The 19171-nt window shown below is 45.1% G+C and overlaps 1 protein-coding gene across 10 annotated transcripts in view; it reads left to right on the forward strand.

Moving 5' to 3' along the window:
- The window catches only part of LOC138820397 (serine/threonine-protein kinase WNK1-like), an 88631-nt gene that overhangs the window by 47051 nt on the left and 22409 nt on the right, over nucleotides 1–19171 (forward strand). For 9 of the 10 annotated variants that reach the window (XM_070012040.1, XM_070012041.1, XM_070012043.1 and 6 more), the window contains 9 exons: nucleotides 529–748; nucleotides 3297–3630; nucleotides 4996–5183; nucleotides 13197–13280; nucleotides 14250–14414; nucleotides 16114–16572; nucleotides 17436–17720; nucleotides 18396–18493; nucleotides 18576–18738. In XM_070012040.1, coding sequence (XP_069868141.1) covers nucleotides 529–748; nucleotides 3297–3630; nucleotides 4996–5183; nucleotides 13197–13280; nucleotides 14250–14414; nucleotides 16114–16572; nucleotides 17436–17720; nucleotides 18396–18493; nucleotides 18576–18738 — 1996 coding nt within the window. The remainder of the gene's footprint in view (nucleotides 1–528; nucleotides 749–3296; nucleotides 3631–4995; nucleotides 5184–13196; nucleotides 13281–14249; nucleotides 14415–16113; nucleotides 16573–17435; nucleotides 17721–18395; nucleotides 18494–18575; nucleotides 18739–19171) is intronic. The other variant, XM_070012050.1, reaches the window with a different exon arrangement.

Here is a 19171-nt window from a genome sequence, read left to right on the forward strand (position 1 = left end):
GTTCAAATAGACTAATATGTAGACATGAGTTATAGGCTTTTCCTTATCTTATACAGTCTTATATAATTAACAACCAGATACATTTGAAAGTTCTTTGTTCACGGTGCCATGATGTATGCCTCTATTTCTAGCACTTGAGAGGCTGAGGCAGGAGGACTGCCTGAGCTCGGGAGTGGGAGGCCACACTGGCAACAGTGAGGCCCTTTCTCAAATAAAATTATCTTCTCTCTCTCTCTCTCTCTCTCTCTCTCTCTCTGGACAGTCATGGGGATTGAACTCTGGGCCTGGGCGCTGTCCCTCAGCTCGAGGCTAGCCCTCTACCACTTGCCACAGTGCCACTTCTGGTTTTCTGGTAGTTTATTGGAGATAAGAGTTTCACGGCTTTTCCTGCCCAGGCTGGCTTTGAACCATGAACCTCAGATCTCGGCCTCCTGAGTAGCTAGGATTACAGGCATGAGCCACCGGCACCCGGCGAAAATTTTCTTTTCATAGTACTGATACTGTGTCTCTCTTCTCTCTCTTTGGAAGATATTCCATCAAAGATCTTTTGAACCATGCCTTCTTCCAGGAGGAAACAGGGGTACGGGTAGAATTAGCTGAAGAAGACGATGGAGAAAAGATAGCTATTAAGTTATGGCTGCGTATTGAAGATATTAAGAAATTAAAGGGGAAGTACAAAGACAATGAAGCTATTGAATTTTCCTTTGACTTGGAGAGAGATGTGCCAGAAGATGTTGCTCAAGAAATGGTAAATTGACACTAATCAGCCATTTAGCAGTTGCTGTACATTTACATATATCTACATATATTGGTGCTGCTGGGCTTACAGGAATTTATGAAGTAATGAATTCTGTTATGTCTCAGCATAAAGTGTTGGCCCAAATATTATACTTGTGTAGTAAGTCCCTTGTTTGTGTTCTTTTGAAAATCTGTAGGGATGGATGATAGAATTAGAACACATAGTGAAGCCGGGCACTGATGGCTCACGTCTGTCATCCTAGCTACTCAGGAGGCTGAGATCTGAGGATTGCAGTTCAAAGCCAGCCCGGGCAGGAAAGTCTGTGAAACTCTTACCTCCAATAAACCACCAGAAAAACGGAAGTGGCGCTGTAGCTCAAGTGGTAGAGCAGTAGCCTTGAACTGAAGAGCTGAGGGACAGTGTTCAGTCCCAGAGTTCAAGCCCCACGACCGACAAAAACAAAAAAAAAGAACACATAGTAAAGTCATTTTCAAAGTCTTTGAGGTTGAATGACTAATAATTTGCATAAGTCTTCAGTTCTAAGGGAAGTTATAATTTTAGTTTGCTTCTTTTGGAGTAGTTTATTTGGGACAGGATCTTCATATATAGCCAGGATGGCTTTGAACTCAGAATTCTCCTTCTTCAGCCTCTATAGTGCTAGAATTATAGGCATGTGCCACCATTCGCCACTTAAAAGTTGTTTCTATCAGTTCACCTTAGACTCATAATTACAGAAGCCTTGTAAAACAATGTGATGCTATCAACTATTTTTTACTTTGAAAGTTTTCCAGATTAATTGTTAGTAGTTTTTGGTATACTCTCACCTCCGGTATATGTAAAAGATCACTTTTGCTAACAGGAAAACCTTTTACCCCTTTACCAAGTTAGGTTTGCTAAAGTGCCTAAAATAGCCAGTTATGCCAGGATATTCATAGAATATGTCTAGTGTGAACCATACAGTAGTAGTTGCCTGTTAGAGTCGGTATAAAAGCAATACTTTGTGTGTGCGTGCTCGCACATGTGCGCACGTGCCTGTGTTCCTGTCTGCCTGTCATGGGGTTTTGGGTTTTTTTTTGGTTGGTCGTGGGGCCTGAACTCTGGGCCTGGGTGCTGTCCTTCAGCTCTTCAGCTCAAAGCTATCACTCTACCACTTGAGCCACAGCACCACTTCCAACTTTTTCTGCTTATGTGGTACTGAGGAATCGAACCCAGGGCCTCATGCATGCAAGGCAAGCCCTCTACCACTGAGCCACCTTCCCAGCCCTGTCATGGGGTTTGAACCGCAGGCCTGGACTCCATCCCTGTGATTTTGTTCTCTACCACTTGACCCATAGCTCTACTTCAGGCTTTGTGTTGGTTAATTGGAGATAAAAATTTCACTGATTTCCTTACCCATACTGGCTTTGCACCGCATTCCTCAGATCTCAGCCTCCTGACTAGCTAGGATTACAGGCATGTGCTATTGGTGCCTGGCACCATTGGTTATTTTTGTAGTAGGGCCTGGTTTTATGCCAGGCTAACCTGTCCTGCAATCCTCCTATTTGTGCCTCTTGGTATCCCTGGGGATGACAAGCACACACCACTGTCAGCCACTGTGCTTCCCCAGAGCTGGGATTATAACCATACATGACCCATCCCACTCCGGTTAAGATGGAATCACCAGCTTTTTATTGGGGCTGACCTTGAACCATAATCCCTTGAGCTCTGCCTCACCGGTGGTTAGGAATACAGGCTTGAGCCACCACCATTCTTGGCACGCACGCACGCACGCACGCGCGTGCACGCAGACACACACACACACACACACACACACACACACACACGTTATTGGTAGTTGGCTTTTTTTATTGCTTGAGTTTTTTGGGTGTGTGCCAGTCTTGGGGCTTGAACCCAGGGTTTGGGTGCTGTTCCTTGAGCTTTTTTGCTAAAAGCTAGTGCTCTGTAACTTGAGCCACAACCCTACTTCAAGATTGTTAGTGGTTAATTGGAGCTAAGTCTCACGGACTTTCCTGCCTAGGCAGACTTTGAACTGAGATCCTCAGATCTCAGCCTCTTGAGTAGCTAGGATTATAGGTGGGGGCCACTGGCACCTGACTTACTGTTTTTTTTTCTTTTTTTTTTTAATTTTTAAAGTAGTTGTCCAAAGGAGTTTCAGTTTCACAAGTCGGATTATGAGTACAGTGTATTTTGATTGATGTTACCCTTCCATTCTCCCCATCCTTCCCAGTCCCATCCATACCCTCAAGTTGTGTAGTTGAACTTTTACATAATGTACATTTAATATAATGACTGTATTTCATCACCCTTAAACACATACACTTGTCACCATTGTTTCAGTTGGATAAGAGGTTGCCTATTGAAAGGACGAAGAGCAGTGAGAGTTGTGAACATCCACTGGAGTAGAGTCGTAGAATGGCGGCACCCGCAGCGGGGAACCCACCCTGGCGGTGGGAAGTGTGTGCCACAGGGCAGCCATAGCAGTGGCCATCACCTCCCTGCTGTCTGCGGTGCCTTTGTTGGTTTCATTGTTCTTTTGATACCCCATTTCTTTCTGTAGGTAGAGTCTGGGTATGTCTGTGAAGGTGATCATAAGACCATGGCTAAAGCTATCAAAGACAGAGTGTCGTTGATTAAGAGGAAACGAGAGCAGCGGCAGCAGGTGCGGGAGGAGCAGGAGAAACGAAGACAGGAAGAGAATGGTGTCCGGCAGCAGGTGGAGCAGCAGTCGAGTGCTTCCCAGACCAGCACCCAGCAGACCCCTCCTGCTGGCACCGGCGCACCTACGGCCCCCACCACCTCTGCGTCCGTGTCGACACAAGTAGAGCCTGAAGAACCCGAGGCAGACCAGCATCAACAACTACAGTATCCACAGCCCGGTGTATCTGTGCTGTGTGAGTGTTTGGGGTGTAGATGAACATGCTAGTGAATTGTGCTGGGTAGCGTCTTGTTTTGAATGATTAATTCAGTGTATAACTTAAAAATGTATGAAGTGGTTGCTGTCTTCTGTTTTTATTCTCATGCCCATGACCAGTAGAACAGAAGGATGAGACATTGAGGAACGTCAGTAAGATATGAAATAATCTCAACTGTTGTAACATTTTGGGTGTTCATATTTAAGGATTATAATTCTAAAAAGTTTAAGATAAGTGGCAATTAATGAAGAACGAACAAGTTAGCTACTTCAGGTTATTCCTACTAACCTAGTTTGGTTCTTGTAGCAAAGGTAAATGGTAAATGGACTAAACATTAATGAGATCAAGAGTTATTAAATTAACTGCTTAATACCAGGCCACAAGTCTTCCTAGGCAAACTTTTGAAAGCTAGATTAAAGTTAAGATTTCCTTACAGGGGCTGGGAAGGTGGCTCAGTGGTAGAGCGCTTGCCTTGCATGCCTGAGGCCCTGGGTTCGATTCCTCAGCACCACATAAGCAAAAAGAAAAAAGCCAGAAGTGGCGCTGTAGCTCAAGTGGTAGAGCGCTAGTCTTGAGCTGAAGAGCTGAGGGACAGCACGCAGGCCCAGAGTTCAGGCCCTACGACCAGATCCCTCCCCCCCCCCCCCCTTCTTTCAGATGATACTAAATTTTAATTATTTAGTTATTTTTGGCCAGTCCTAGGACTTGAACTCAGGGCCTGGATGCTGTCCCTGAACTTCTTTTGCTCATGGCTAGCACTCTACCACTTGAACCACAGAGCCACTTCTGGCCTTTTCTGTGTATGTGGTACTGAGGAATCAAACCCAGGTTTCATGCATGCTAGGCAAGCACTGTACCACTAAGCCACCTTCCCAGCTCTGTGAATTTTTTTAAGTTTAAAACTTCTCCCCTATGCCAGGCGCCAGTGGCTCACGGCTGTCATCCTAGCTACTCAGGAGGCTGAGATCTGAGGATCACAGTTCAAAGTTAGCCCAGGCAAGGAAAGGCTGAGACTCTTATCTCCAGTTAACCACTCAGAAAACCAGAAGTGGTACTGTAGCTTAAGTGGAAGAGCCTCAGCCTTGAGCTGAAGAGCTCGGGGACAGGGCCCACGCCCAGAGTGCAAGCCCACAACCAACCAAAAAAACCCCCAAACTTCTCCCCTATATGATTTCCTTATTTAAATATAGACAGTTAATAAGATAGATCTCCATTCTTTAAAAAAATTTTTTTTAGTTTATTTTGTGCAAAGAAGTCAGTTAACCCTGATGTAAAGTGGTTAGGAAAATGTCAGCTTCCTTTATGATCATTCTCATCCCCTCCCGTGGTTGGGTTCTTCTCCAGCGGATGGGACCATTGACAGTGGTCAGGGATCGTCCATCTTCACGGAATCTCGAGTGAGCAGCCAGCAGACAGTGTCACTTGGCTCCCAGCATGAGCAGACACACTCAGCAGGTGCAGTTCCAGGGCACACAGCTTCTCCTGTGCAAGCACAGTCACAGACCCACGGGGTCTACCCACCCACAAGCATGGTGAGTAGAGGCACAGCACACTCTGGTGCTACTGTGAGGGGACTCAGCCAGACTCGGGCAGTAATGCGACTCCCAAGTAGAAAATAGAGACAAATGTATGCAGTCAGCCCTCTGGATTTGTGGGCTCGACAGTGGTAAATTCAAACACTAAAATGCTAAAGAAAAAAAAGTCTGTTTTGACACAGCATTTACACTGAATATCATTAGCAATGTGAAGAGGCTTTTCGGGCTCCACAGGAAGATGTTTGTAGGTTCGGTGGGAACATTCACCACTTTTTTTGAGACCTGGCACCTGCAGGTTCTGGTATGGTAGGGGCACTTGGAATCACTCAGCCCCCGTAGACGCTGAGGGGCGGCGGCAGACGCCGTGCAGCTGGAGCGTCTCCTGCAGACGAGACACGGCAGTGTGCGAGAAGCACCTGAGCTGCCCGTGTGAGGCAGCTATGCCCAGATGTAGACAGAATTTTCCACACTGCACAGGGAGACTGTTCAAAGCACCATCAACTAGACATACAGACAATTTGGGGGTGGGGCAAGGAGAGTTTTCTTTAAAAGCTTATTAAAATAATAAGTGTTTTCTGTAAGATTTCATATCTTATAAAGAGACAGGTAAGCCTTTGAACCATTCCAGAATGTTGCATGTCAATATAGTGAAGGACCCTGTATTTGTATGACCATTTCCTTCAGCGCTTGTATTGAGTTTGATCATCAGTTGCTATGCGTGTTTTTGCCTTTAAAGTCTGTGTTGAACAGAGGTTCCTTCCCCAGTATACGTTCATTTGCTGTTCCCTTTATTTGGTATCTGTTTTATTACTGATTATTTTTGGAGCTAGTTTGCAGAAGTCATTTCAAAACTATTTGCTGGTCTGTGTATAAATGTATACATATGCATTATTACTCACTTTTGCTTGTCATGAGAATGTTAGAAGAGGTTGGTCATCAAATAATAGACCTCGTTTTCACTTGCTGATTCCAAAATACACCAGAGGCCTCAGAAAGGACATGGTGATAGTAGCTAGTCATTTTATAGCACTTGTCTTGGGTACTGAGCTCTTTACGTAGACTGATTCTTTTTCACTTCACGAGGCTTTTACTCTGAATGTTACGGATTCTTGCTTCTCATTAAAAGAAAATCTTTTCTCTTTTGCTTGCTCTGGTCTTCTGTGCTTGAAATAGAAGACACTTGTTTCAAGTCCATTGCTCAGTCCTGCTTTGGCTAGGTCTTCGGATGAATGGCTGTAGTAACACAAAGAAACCCACTAACACACTACTTTTTTTTTTAAACTGTCTAACCTTCAAGGGCAGTCAGAGGGCCGAATTGCTTTATAATGACTACACAGAAGGCCTGTTCCTGTGTTTTGGCAAATATTACTTGTCAGCATTTCTTAACCAGTTTCTATCTTAGTTCTAATAGTTTTTTCCTTTTCCCCTGAAACATAAAATTAGATTTTCAGACTATGATTTCTTACTCTTGACTTCCCTCATTACAGGGTTACAAATATTGATTTCTTTTATATTGATCACTTATGAAGGCATTACATGCTTGAACCACTAACATAGCTACCTTTAGCAGGTATTCTCAAAGCAGGTAGAACTCTTATCTTTTAATGACAGTATTCTGTGGAGGTATTTTGAAGAATTAAGGAAGTTTATAATTGTTCTTATGCTAGAAAGGATTCACCAAGGCTTACAATGATACATAAAAATTGTAACTGACATTTTAAAAATTAGAGAAAGAAACTAGGGCTAAAAAATGCAAACAGTAAAGTATCATGATGATACATAGTGGTACTTGGGCATAAGGCCTTCTTTGCAGCCAGTTTGGGAAAAGGAAAAAACATAACTCAGGCAGCCTTTCTCAGACCCGCTGTTCACGGGCAGCAGCAGACACTTTCTTTTGAGCTTAAGACTAGTAAATCTAAGTTTAATTTCAGCTATCCTAGGAAAACACTGAAGGTGTTTAGTAAGAGTAAAAAATATTTCCTATATCCTGTTGTCAATTTCTTCAGGAATGCTGTACTTTTTCCTTAGTAGATAATGATTTTTACTTTTGCAGCAAAAGATTGGCAAGAGTACTAAAATACTGTAAGCTAACCACTTTTTACTCTGATGCATTCTAAAATAGAAATAAGAATCCTTTCCTCAAGTTTCCACAGTTCTTGCAAAACGATCTCTTAAAATCTCCCCAATCTTGTAATATACCTAATAGAATTCATTCCTCTTTAATCTTGCTAAGTTTACAGAAACTGTAAACCGATACTCATCATTTTCTCTATCTGCTACTTTCAGTCTTACTATTCACACACTTGTAATGGTGGGTGTTTCAGAATATTCAGGAATTGTGGGCACCCACCGGAAACACTGGAGTAGGGAGGGTAGTTGAGATCTGTCCAGGTGCTTTGGGAGTCAGGGTGTGGGGTGGGGAGGATGGGACATTTCTTCATGCTAACTGCCCTGTTAGCACTGTGTATTGTGTTGTTCTGTTTTCATGTGTGTTTGTTTTCTGTTTAGCCTCGTCGTGGCCATAGCATGTCGCTTTGTGTTCCCCATCTCTGTGCTGTTCCTTCTCTGTCCTGCATCCCTCCCAGCGTTCCTTCCACCCCACCACCAGTGCTAGCTGCGCCTCCTTCTCCTCCCCTCCTTCGGACTGCCCCTGAGGAGAGTTTTGCCGAAAAGCTCTCTAGAGCCCTGGAGAGTGTCCTGCCCATGCACTCTGCCTCTCAGCGCAAGCACCGACGCTCCAGCCTGCCCTCCCTCTTTGTCACTACTGTATGTAACTCAGTTATTACCCGCAAATACATCCAGGCACCAAGACTTGATAGAGAAATTGAACGTAGAGCAAAATGAAACTATTAACTTGAATATGTGCTTTAGAATAATCGTTATTCCTATAGGAAATATTTTGTAATCAGGTTCTTAAGGAGAATAAAAATCAAGGAGGTAATAAGAAGGAATACTTACAGTCTTATAGTGTGCACGTATCAACATATACCCAATAAAATTTAGCTTTTATCAAAAAAATTTTTAGCTTTTATTATATTATCCTCCACACACAAAGTTTTTGTATTTTCATGTCATAGCAAAAGGCATTTATATTTAAATTTACAACTGATTATTGGCATAACCAACAAAACAACTATCAGACATTACCCAAATGTTTTGGTTTCCTCCTTAGTTTATTTTTAAGGGATATTATTGAAGCTTAATGAGAGTGTCCCCCCCCCCCCCCTTTTTTTTTCTTTGGCCAGTCTTGAGGCTTGAACTCTGGGCCTGGGCGCTGTCCCTGAGCTCTTTTTCACTCAAGGCTAGCACTCTACTACTTGAGCCACGGTGCCACTTCAGGCTTTTTCTATGATTAAGAGTCTCACAGACTTTCCTGCCTCAGTCTGTTTTTTTTTTTTTTAACCCTAGTAAAGAACAATTGAAGAGTGAAAGTTGACTTGAATGTAACCATTCATGTAAAATAATCCTTCAAACTACAAGTTGCAAAATGTTTCCTCATAGGATGTATTTTTTTCTTGAGTTGAGTAGGATGGGGCCTGGATGCTAATTTTATTTAGTATATATGACATTCTTTGGCTCCATTAATGTCTGTGATTTTCTTCTAATTGCCTTAAGTTCTGTGGGACCTTGCTACTGCTTTTCCAGACAGAATAACTTAATAACCCCAACTATCAGTCCTGTAACCTTCAGTTTTTTTTTTTTTAATTAAGATGATTATATAATGTTACATGGATTTAGGACATACCTTGAATAAACAGTCAGTAAAATGAACGTTCTGATTTGAAATAGAGATTCTTTTTTAGCCATTTTGAATATTTGAATCACTTTGCTTATGTGATGGGCATCTTCTCTAATCCGAATGGAGCTGATCTCCTTAAAAGGAGTCATGCATTGCTGTAGTGTATATTGTGTTTGACGAGCTAGGATTCTACATTTAATCTTACATCAGAAATTGCTTCTAGAAACAAAATGTACTCCTAAATTAAATGGGCTGATCCTTTTATTATCCATTTCACCTGATTTAGAGACTTGATACCAGGTCAGTAAATTCACGGCCTTTAGTCCTAATCATTTATTGAACAATTTTTGGTGATTGGCATCTTTAACCTGTTTTATGTACCAGTAAAGCTGTTTTATTTTTCCCACAGTAATGAAATATCTTTGAGATATGAGGAAGATAAATTATCTTTCTGTTGTTTTTGGTTAATTTGGAGGCAGAGTGTAGCTATGTGGTCTAGGCTAGCCTGGCCCTCAGAATCCTCCTGCCTAACCTGCAGAATGCTGGGATTACAGGTGTGTACCTACCTACTAGGTTCATATGTCTTTATAAGCCACCAAAGAGCTCCTCCGATTTCTAGTATTGGGGTTTGAACTCCAGGCCAGTGTTGGCGAGGCAAATGCTCTACCATGTGAGCCGCACTTCCAGCCCCCTGATTTCCGTTTAGAAGACATATTATTAGTGAATGAAAAATAACCCATTAAACAGCACAGGATAGTAAGAATGTAAGAAACTTAGCACACTGAAAAGTATTTTTACCCTTTAAAGAATACATTATTACCCGTTAACATTTGTTTTTCTTTCAGATGTCTTAAGAGCAGACAATAATTTTAGGTAAAATGGAATAAGCACTTAGGAAGTTTAGTCTTCTTTCCCTTTGAGTCAGGAAAGTTGCAGAAAAGCAGCTCTTATCTGATGCAAAGAGTCCCACAGACTGATTTATTGGCCCTGGATGTATTTAATGGGTTTTTGATTTTGCACATAACTTCCAGAAGCCTCGTTACTTCCTTATTAGAGTTGGTGTAACCGTTTCACAGGGTTACACAGAACTGTCCAGTTGTGCATGTCTGTTGTAATTTCACATATGAATGTATGAATTACTTGTCTTATTCATGTTGATACAGCCTCAGTCCGTGGCGCATCCGTGTGGGGGGACCCCAACATACCCAGAGTCACAGATATTTTTCCCAACTATTCATGAACGTCCAGTTTCTTTTTCACCACCTCCCACCTCTTCACCGAAAGTAGCCATTTCCCAGCGGCGTAAGAGCACCTCCTTCCTGGAAGCCCAAACTCGCCACTTCCAGCCACTGCTGAGGACAGCTGGCCAGACTCTCCTTCCACCTGGTGGCAGCCCGCCTAACTGGACACCAGAGGCTGTGGTCATGTTGGGTGCCGCAGCCGGCAGAGTCCCTGGAGAGCTGTGTGAGTTACAGGTCGTCCCCGCCTTTGAGCCAGCTCCAGCATACAGTGACTACAGACCAGGCCTGGTGCTACCAGAAGATGCTCACTATTTCATTCCTCAGGAAACAGTGTATCTAGCCGGGGTCCATTATCAGGCCCAGGTGGCAGAACAGTATGAGGGCTTCTCCTACAGCTCACCAGTGCTTTCAACTCCTGTGAAACAGATTCCCGAGCAGAAGCCAGTGCAAGGGGGCCCCACCCTAAATTCTGTCTTTGACTTTCCATCGGGGCAGGCTTTCCTGGTAGGACACGTTCAGAATTTGAGGTTAGAGTCTGCATTGAACTCAGCATCGCCCCTCTCTAGTTCTTCTGCACCTAACAGCACAGACGCTACACGTCTAAAATTCCACCCTGTCTTTATTCCTCATTCTGCACCAGCTGTGCTCACTCAGAGCTCTGAGGGCAGAAGCAACTGTGTATTCGAATTTCACGCCCAAACACCAAGCTCCTCTTCGGGAGAAGGAGGTGGGATTTTACCTCAACGTGTCTACCAAAATTTCCAGGCTGCAGTGGACTCGGGACAGGAAGACACACCTTCTCAGTCGGTGGGGTCACACAGCCACCTGCAGCCCGGGACCGAGCAGCGGGGCCACCCTGTCCCTGAGCTGGCCATTTCTATGGAAGAGCCTACTGGACAGAACTGGCCGATAGGGAGCCCAGAATACTCCAGTGACTCTTCACAAATCACTTCTTCAGACCCCAGTGATTTTCAGTCACCTCCCCCTACAGGAGGGGCTGCTGCACCTTTGGGCTCGGACGTCTCATTATCCTTTATCCGTCTGCCTCAGACAGTGTTTCAGGAGCCCCCGCTTCTCTTCTGTTTCCCCCAAGGAACCACATCGCAGCAGGTCTTTCCTGCCTCGTTTCCCTCAGGAGGATCTGCACCCCACCCACAGGTTATAGGAAAACTTCTGCAGTTCTCTTAAACTACCCTACTGTGCACCGTTGCATTCCCTGAATTGGGGTTTTCTGAAGGATAGTTTCTCTATCTTTGGGAGGTCATAACTTCTTTGTACCTAAGAACAAACTATGAAGGCAGCAGCTACCTGATTGGCTTGCTAAACAGTCAGTCATCCTCAGTGACTGCTCTCCCTGTAACTGGAATTTTCAATTAGTAGTGAAAATGCAGTTGCCTTTAACGTAAGGTTGATGTAGCATTGGTTATTTATAAGGTTATACTAAAGTAAAATACTCTAAACTATGTTTTTATTTTTTAAAAATACACAAAAAAGTAACTATAAGATGAAAATGGAAAAGTGAAAACTCTTTGGAATGCCAGTTAAAAGCACAGATTTTTTTTCATTAGTATTGAGGATGTAAGCAACAGGTGGACTTACTAACAAATGAATACCATTTTGAAATGGTATCAAAACAAATTACTATGTTTTAAACGCCTAGATAATTTAGAAAATTAAGGGCTGATTCTGATTTTAGTGATTAAGTTAGAATCTAGATGGTGGGTCTTTTTACTTTTTTGCTTGAAGAATTTAAAATACTCTAAGTCAGGAAGAGTAGATGCCTCAGGCTGTGCTGTCTCAAATTTGAGTTGTGTGGATGCGTATGTACTCATGATGTAAATGAAGCCAAAAGGATGGGACTCAGGATTAAAGAAATCAGGCCTATTTCATACATTCTTTTGACATGTGTCAAGTGTATATGTAGTTTACACAAGAGACTACACAATTGGATATCATTTGAATTTTCCATACATTTTATTTTTTATAAAGTACTATATACTATTCCTGCTTTCTTCCCCTGTTCTCCCCCAAGAAAGGCATAAGCAACTCCAAAAATGTACCTAGACTATCAGATTAGTATTTGGAAGCAAAAAAGAGAAAAGATCCTGAAACTTGACTGCCTAGGCATTCTGCAAACCCCCATGAGCTGTCAAATTGTCAGCCCCTACTGTGCTTGCTCAGGCATTCTTGAAGCTTTCCAAAGTCAAATTTCAAGTGCAGACTCTTAAGCTGCCGTGGAAGGTGATAGATTCACATAAGCTTTCAAGAACCTTTTCCAAATTGAAATGGAACAACAAAGATGTGGCCTTTCATGTCCTCTTTCTAAATGTCTATCTGGTCCTGCGTTCATGTCACCCTTGCTCATTTATTTCAATTCCCATGTCTTGATAGTTGGAGCCCTGTGGATGTTCTGGGTTGGATCAGGGTCTCCTGCGCATCACAGAGCATTTAGCAGCCGCCTGGCCTCTGCCCACCGGTGGTTAGCAGCAGCAGCCCTCTCCACTAGTGACGGTCAGAAATGGCTCTAGATGCTGCCACCTGTCCCCTGGCCAAAAGCCATTGCTGTGCGTTATTAGGAAATTGATTATAACTGATTTGCTGTTTTTGATTTTTAAAAAAATTCCCTGTGGTACTAACAAGGTGTAGAACCAAGATGGCATCCTCAAATACTCTTTCTCCTTAAACGTTCAGATTAAATTTTGTTTTCTGCATTGATAACTTTATTACTTTTGTAATGGTTTTATTGTGGATCTGACAGGCTAAAATGAGAGCCTGAGCTGTGGTAGGTTACGGTTAACTACCAGCTGATTTCCAAAATGGGTTGAGATGTAAGATATGTGCTATGTTCTTGATGTGAACTTCTTCTCACAAAGCTACCCCAAGGATGTCCCCCATACATCCTCAGTCACGTTAATGTGTCACTGTGGTTAAGCAAACATCTCAGGAGCTTGAGTGTGTGTTGCAAGAAACCTGACCTGCACACCCTCCCCTTATGTTTTGCTCCAGTGTGTGTCTGTTTTTTGCCTTTAGGCACAGGGACAGAGCCAGAGCCAGCCATCCTCAAGTGGTTTGACAGGGGCTCTGTCTTCCCAAACCACCCAGCATCCTCCACAGGTAAGAGGTGCCTTGCTGCTTCTTACACGTGTCTGTCTTTTGTTAGATTTACTTTTTTTTTTTTTTTTTAAACGTCGGTCATGGGGCTTGAACTCTGGGCTTGGGTGCTGTCCCTCAGCTCTTCAGCTCCAGGTGAGCTGAGTGCTCTACCACTTGAGCCACAGCTTTACTTTCTCTATCTGTCTTTTGTAAGTAACATTGCTGGTGCAGTTCACTAGATTTTTTGAAAAGGAAGTAAATACTCCTTTTAATTATTAACAAGCATTGAATAAAACTTAAGAATCAACTCCAGCAGGGTGATGGTTTAGGAACACCATATCCTGGGAATGCTGTAAACGTAGGTGCTAGTGTTGCTTCCATTTTACTGATGTGAAAGAAGAGACCTGGAGATGGTTGAGTAACTTAAAGTTTGCAAGAGGTGCACGTGCTGTGACTCCACAACTCACCATTTAAACTACTTAACACAATCCGATTAGGTCCCCTGTTCCCTGAGCCTTGGGGGGATATTGGGAAGGCTTTATGGCAGGTGGGGTTGGGAAGAGTTATTTGGATAGGGTGTCTCAATGTCTTTGCAAACACCTGCTGTTGTGGTGAGAGCAACATTGGGTCAGTAAATCTAATGGTGGCTCAAGGTTTGAACAAGGGCTTACATCTGAGGAAAATTCTGTGAGGGGATTTGGGAGTGGAGGGTTTGACTTGAGGGAATTGATGAATTTGTGTTTTTTCATGAGTACTGAAATTATCATAATTTACAGATATTGGAGGCTTTACTTAAGTAAACTAATGCTGATTTGAAGTGAAACAGAATTACTGGCTGAGCCTGGGTGGTACATGTCTGTAATCCCAGCTACTCGAGAAGCAGAGGGCAGAAGGGTCACTTTTTAAGACCCAGGAGTGCAAGACGAGCCCAAGCAACATAGCAAATTCTTGTATCAAAGCCTCCAAATCAGTGTTTCATTCTTGCAACAGGGAGTTCAGCAGACAGCCCCTCCTCAGCAGGCTGTGCAGTATACACGTGCGCATGTGGTCCCCTCCAGCGATGCTGCTCCCGCCCAGCCCACGGGTCAGCCTCCAGCTCCAGCTCCAGCTCCAGCTCCAGCTCCAGCTCCAGCTCCAGTGCCCGCTGGAAAACAGGTACACGCTACATTGCTGAGGCACATCCTCTGTCAGACTCCGCCTCCTCTCCTGATAGTGAAGCGTCTGCTGAAGTTGCTCAGTCTACTGTGATAGGAAAGCAAAAAGCACTCCATTTGCACACACGCAGTATGTAATGCTCACAGATACGTACTGGTAGTGTGGCGGTTTGATACAAAATAGACGCACTAAAACTAGTGAATAAACTACAAATGCTTCAGGACCTGGTCTCGTCACCGCCTCTAGAAATGTTCAGCTCTCCGTGGTAATCTCAGTCTGCGCCTGTGCTGGTTCCACATAGACTTCCCCATTACTCCTCCCCCGGTGCGGGGTGAGCATCACTGTGAGCTTCCTCGCTGCCACACAGACCTGAGAAAAAGAGGAGGAAGGGTTTGTTTCGGCTTGAGGCCCCAGAGGTTTTCCCGTCCACCGTGCCCTTCTGGCTTCATTGCTTTTAGGTCCATGGCCAGGCAGAGATGTCATGGAGGAAAGCTCCTTTTTATATGTCCCTGGTCAGGCAGGGACGTCCTGAGGAAAGCTGTCTCCTCCCGGCACCAGCAGGTGAAGATGAGACTCGTGCCAGGCCAGCGCGGGCCCTTGTAGAACAGTGGTTTGTTTATCTGTGTGCTTATGTGTGCACACGGGTAGGACGTGTGTCCTCAGATGCCCTTAGGAGAGCTAAGCTGTGACAGCAGCAGTCTACCACCAACTGTAAACTGTACCATCAGTTTTTGTACCGGTGGGCACATACTGCCAAGACAGTTGTATGACCAGGTCCTTTGAGGGTAATTACACCTACTTTATAGAGATACGTTAGACGTAAGAATTAAGAAGAATTGGGGCACTGGTGGCTCACACCTGTGATCCTAGCTACTCAGGAGGCTGAGGTCTGAGGATTGAGGTTCAAAGCCAGCCGGGGCAGGAAAGGCAGTGAGACTCTTTATCTCCAATAAACCACCAGGAAACTGGAAGTGGCGCTGTGGCTCAAGTAGTAAGAGCGCTCACCTTGAGCTGAAGAGCCGAGGGACAGCGCCCAGGCCCAGAGTTCAAGCCCCATGACCAATAAAAAAAAAATTAAGAGGATTGCTAGGCACTGGTGGCTCATGCCTGTAATCTTAGTTACTTAGGCTGTGATCAGGAGGCTATGATCCAAGGATCACAGTTCAAAGCCAGCCCAGGCAGGAAAGTCCATGAGACTCCTATCTCCAGTGAACCACCAGAAAACTGGAAGTGGTAGAACACTAGCCTTGAGCAAACGAGCTCAGGGACAGTGTCCAGGCCCTGAGTCCACATCTCACCACACACACGCGAGCTCAGGGACAGTGTCCAGGCCCTGAGTTCACATCTCACAACACACACATACACTTGAGAAGATAAATATAGATGAGGTCTTCATTACAGTGGAGGGAGGACTGTTTGAGTGCCATAAAAGTAATGCTAGATTTCACGATGGAACATTTTGGTGAATTGGGGGTGGAGATGAACGAGCAAAGCCTTGTCTGTGGAAAGACCCTCCTCTGGTCCAGGCTGAACTGGTCTCCCGCTACCCTTTCTCTGTGCTTCCTCGGCATATTAACTCACACTAACGTGCACAGGGTTTGGTTGGGGCCGTTCCCCCTCTCTCTGGCTAATGACACATAAGTCTCGCTTTGGCGCCCTTGCTTTAAAAAGTCTGTTTTGTTTTTCTTTACTTTCCCAGCTTCCAGTTCCCCAGCCAGTGCCAACTATCCAAGGCGAACCTCAGATCCCAGTCGCAACACAGCCCTCAGTTGTTCCAGTCCACTCTGGTGCTCATTTCCTCCCTGTGGGACAGCCACTCCCCACCTCCTTACTCTCCCCGTACCCCGTCTCCCAGATCCCCCTGCCAACTCCTCATGTGTCTGCGGCGCAGACGGGCTTCTCATCCCTTCCCATCACAATGGCAGCCAGCATTAATCAGCCTCTGCTCACCTTGGCTTCATCTGCTACGGCAGCTTCTATCCCGGGGGGATCCACTGTGGTTCCTAGTCCGCTGCCAACCCTTCTGCAGCCTGTCACTCAGCTGCCAAGTCAGGTTCACCCACAGCTCCTCCAGCCGGCAGTGCAGTCCATGGGAATACCAGCTAACCTTGGACAGGCTGCTGAGCTTCCTCTGCCCTCTGGAGATGTTCTCTTCCAGGTATTTCGCTAGCACGCACAACAGGAGGGCACTAGAGGGTTTAACTCTTAATAGCAGACCATAAAGCACTTGAAGATCTAGTAGCTGAGAGTCAGAAAAACAGTAGCGAGGCTTGCTGGTCTCAACTAGAGAAGCTAAAATGGTAAAAACCCTGGGAAAGGATGGGTGGGTGTTTGTTGGTTCCTTACCCATTTTCCTCAGGATGCAGCTTGAAGAGTTATTCTTTGAATATTAGATGTTGGTGCAGTAGAATATTAGATGTTGGTGCAGTACGTCAGGCTGCACGTGCGCATGTCCACACACACACACACACGTCTACACACGCATGTGAATTCAGTGATAAAGGATCAGCTTTCCATAATATGGCTGGGAATGACTGATACCTGGAAGGTGTTTTGCATTTTTCCACAAAAGAGCTGTAGAAGGTAGGTAGTTTTTTAGAAGGATTTAAGTCTCTAGGTCCTATTTTTAATCTCCAGAAAAGGCGATGCAGCACCTTTAAATGTAGTTATGGAATGTTGCCCTCTGGATGGTAGGCAGTCTATCATCTCATTCAGGAATGATCTTCAAATGTTCTTGAGGTCGTTAGTGAGAGTGGGCTGCTGCTCTGCTGTGTGCCTCTGTGTGTGTGTGTGTGTGTGTGTGTGTGTGTGTGTGTGTGTGTGTGTGTGTGCGCGTGTGCGCGCACACGCACGTGCCTGTGTGCGTGTGTATTGCTGAGTTGCTGGTGTGGTCTACTGTGTGCCTGTGCGTGTGTGCGCGTGCGTGTGTGCCTGTGCGTGTGTGTGTGTGTGTTGATGTGTTGCTGAGTTGCTGGTGTGGTGCCCCGGCCTGCACTAACACCTTCCTCATTTCTGTCACAGGGCTTCCCACCTCGACTGCCACCACAGTACCCAGGAGATTCAAATATTGCTCCCTCTTCCACCGTGGCTTCTGTTTGCGTCCATTCTACAGTCCTAGCCCCTTCCATGCCAACAGAAGCAATGGCTACACCAGGTTACTTTCCTCCAGTGGTGCAGCCTTTTGTGGAACCAAATCTTGTGGTTCCTATGGGCGGTGTAGGCGGCCAGGCTCAAGTGTCCCAGCCAGCCATGAGTGTAGTTCAACAACCCCCTACTACTACATCCTCCCAGCAAGCAGCTTTGGAGGTAAATAGAATTACTGCATGTTTGTATATAAAACACACACACACTCACTGGGGTAAACAAGACAAAAGGAAAAGCACAGGTTTCCTGGTGTCACACTCCTTTGGAGACTATATGCCAGACTAACTTCTGAATGAATTTTTCTTACAGCAGAATGAAATGCCAATGTGGGGGCCTTGTTGCCACTGGCTGTTCTGCTGGGAAGTGAGTTTGCCCTGGAGCAGGTGCACCCTGTTAGCACTTGCCTTCTCTAGCTGGTACTTCAGCCCTGAGTCTTGTCCTTCCACACTCTCCGCACTAGGCGGTGGTGGGAGTCTCATCCTGCTGTGCTGCCAGCAGTTGTTTTTGCCCTGCTAGAGAGAGATCTGAGTTCATCCTTTGCACTTTGCTCTGCCTGCCCTTTGCACACTTGTGGTAAGATGCTGGCTGCATGGCAAGTTGTAGTTTCACAGTGCCTAGCATAGGCGGGCTGACCTCACACCATGCAGTCTGTACTAGGGACTGGCTTTCGGAACTTTCTTTGGGGTTTCAAGGATACGGTCTCTAGATGTTGAATTTTAAAAGTTACTAGTAAACTTATTGCTTCTAGGACGTAGGGGAGGATATGAAGAAAGAGGCCAAGGGCTCTTACGTGGGGTTTTGGGTGCTGCGATTTGAATGACTCTTGTCTCTTCACAGAGTGCTCAGGGGGCCGCCCAGGCGGCTCCTCTGGAGCCGGTTTCGGGTGCGCAGCCGCAGCCTGCCCAGCCTGTGCCTGTGGTTTCCTCCATAGACAGGTATGTACACCTAAAATCCACCCCGGCGTGTTTCAGGCCCGTGAAACTCACACAGTACACCGAACGTTTTTTCTCTCCAAAGCGCACACTCAGATGTCGCGTCTGGTATGAGTGACGGCAACGAGAACGCCCCGTCATCTGGCGGGAGGCACGAGGGGAGAGCGACGAAACGACACTGCCGGAAGTCTGTGAGGAGTCGCTCGCGGCATGAAAAGACTTCCCGCCCCAAACTGAGAATTCTGAACGTAAGCGCGCTGATCGGTGGCCTGCGTGGTGGTAAAGCAGTTGGGCATTCTGAAAGATCACTTTGTGAAATAAAGATACCTTGTCTTTGAGTTACATATACATTACAACACTTGTCATCTAATCCACATCATCTTTTGTAATTTAGTATCACATTTCTCAATTAGAAAAGAATGAAAATGAGCCAGACATGATGGCCCAGCTTTGATGGTAAGGCAGGAAGATTGTGGGTTTGAGGCCAGCCTGGATTATATAGAGCGAGATCTTGCCGCCAAAAAAAGAACAAAGCAGAGTGCCAGGCATGGGTGGCTCAGGCCTGTCATCCTAGTTACTCGGGATGCTGATTGATATCTGAGAATCATGGTTCAAAGCCAGCCCAGTTGGAAACGTTTGTGAGACTCTCTGATCTCCAATGGACCACCAGAAAATAAGAAA

This window comes from Dipodomys merriami, unplaced genomic scaffold (assembly GCF_024711535.1).
Source record: "Dipodomys merriami isolate MVZ:Mamm:240054 unplaced genomic scaffold, mDipMer1.0.p SCAF_877, whole genome shotgun sequence".
NCBI lineage: Eukaryota > Metazoa > Chordata > Mammalia > Rodentia > Heteromyidae > Dipodomys > Dipodomys merriami.